The sequence below is a fragment of the Montipora capricornis genome, chromosome 3 (genome assembly GCF_036669925.1).
Source record: "Montipora capricornis isolate CH-2021 chromosome 3, ASM3666992v2, whole genome shotgun sequence".
Lineage (NCBI taxonomy): Eukaryota > Metazoa > Cnidaria > Anthozoa > Scleractinia > Acroporidae > Montipora > Montipora capricornis.
In genome coordinates this window covers 43,673,704-43,675,262 of record NC_090885.1, presented here as the reverse complement: position 1 = coordinate 43,675,262, position 1,559 = coordinate 43,673,704, and the positions used below count along the sequence as shown (strand labels likewise).

At 40.8% G+C, this 1,559-nt stretch overlaps 1 protein-coding gene across 1 annotated transcript in view; it reads left to right on the top strand.

Moving 5' to 3' along the window:
* The first annotated feature begins 1,466 nt into the window (after nt 1-1,466).
* The window catches only part of LOC138040344 (uncharacterized), a 1,077-nt gene continuing 984 nt past the window's right edge, over nt 1,467-1,559 (top strand). The window contains exon 1 of the mRNA XM_068886088.1: nt 1,467-1,559. This exon is cut by the window's right edge and continues 984 nt beyond it. Coding sequence (XP_068742189.1) covers nt 1,467-1,559 — 93 coding nt within the window.

Here is a 1,559-nt window from a genome sequence, read left to right as displayed (position 1 = left end):
CTTGACCTCAGTGTGGCATTCGATACAGTGGAGCATGACGTTTTACTGCATTGCCTTGAACATAGGTTTGGTATCTTGGATAGCGCACTTAGTTGGGTAAGATCTGAGACAACATGGCGGCCGGACGTGACGAATTGGGCTCCGGCTTAAAGGTCTTTGAACTGAGGGAAAAACTCGCCGAATTTGGTCTTTCTACTCAAGGCAACAAAGAAACACTCAGGGAACGTTTAGCCAGCTTTTTAGATGCTGAGGGAAACAAAGATCATGATATTTTTAGCGGTGATCCACCGAATGAAACTGAAATGACTAACTTCATCACTTCTTCGACACAAGTCACTATTCCTGTTATTGATTCTGCTTCTGGCACTGACGGCTCGCAAGATTTAGAAGCCTTTGATATCAAAGCTAAGCTCAATTCTGTTTGCGAGGACATTGAGCTTCTGAAATTAAATTTTGACGCGTTGAAACGATCGACTGATCTTTCCACCAAGTCTGACTCATTCGAAGCTTTAGAGAGGGAGAACTTGGCCCTAAAAGCCAAACTCAAAGAAGTAGAGGCTGAAAGGGACTCACTTAAACTGGCACTGACATTTTTAGCGAAAGATATGAATGATTTAACTTGCAATCTAATTTCAAACGAAAAAAGGAATCAAAGTTCGGGACAAACTACGGAAGAGGCCCCTTGGGACCTGGTCGGGTTGAAAAAGAAAAAGAAGACTCAAGATTTGCATTCGAAAGAAAATGCCGCAAAGAATACCAAGAATACCAAGAAGACCCGATCAATGGCCACACCTGAGCCTCAACGTCAACAAAGCTTAGATGCAAATTCTGATCAAGCGAGTACCAAGAAACATGTTGTAGTCATCGCAGGAGATTCGCTGATTAAAAACGTTCAAGGTTGGAGGGTCTCTAAAGCAACGAAAGTCAAAACGGTGGTTAAAGCTTTTCCCGGTGCCTCCGTTGAAGACATGTTTGATTACATCAAACCTACAATTAAGCATCGCCCTGAAGAAATTATACTTCACGTGGGAACAAACGATTTGAAGAACTCGGACTCTCGGAAGGTTGCTGAAAGGATTGTTGATCTGGGAAATTTCATTGAAGCCGAATCTTCCAATACGAAGGTAACAATCTCGAACTTATTGCCAAGAACTGATGACCCCGCTCTGAACTCGAAAGCTAACCAGGTTAATAAGATTCTAAGAACGTTTGCCAATCAAAATGATTGGAAAATAATCTCTCATCCTAACATGACTGGTGAACATCTAAATTCGAGCGGCGTTCATTTAACTTTTTCCGGAGCCAAGGCGTTTTCTTCTGATTTTGTTAATTATGTTAAAAATATTTGAATTCCTAATGAATTGCCTTGTCTTCCTAGAGAACCATTTCACATGATAAATGAAGTTACTAAAGATGCCCCACCACATCTTACCAACAATTTTTTGCCTACTAAACGTGGCTTCAAAATGGCTTCTCTTAACATAACTAGTTTAACCAAGCATATCGATGAACTTAGAATTCTGCTTGCCAATTGTCCTTTAGATGTTATCTCTATCAAT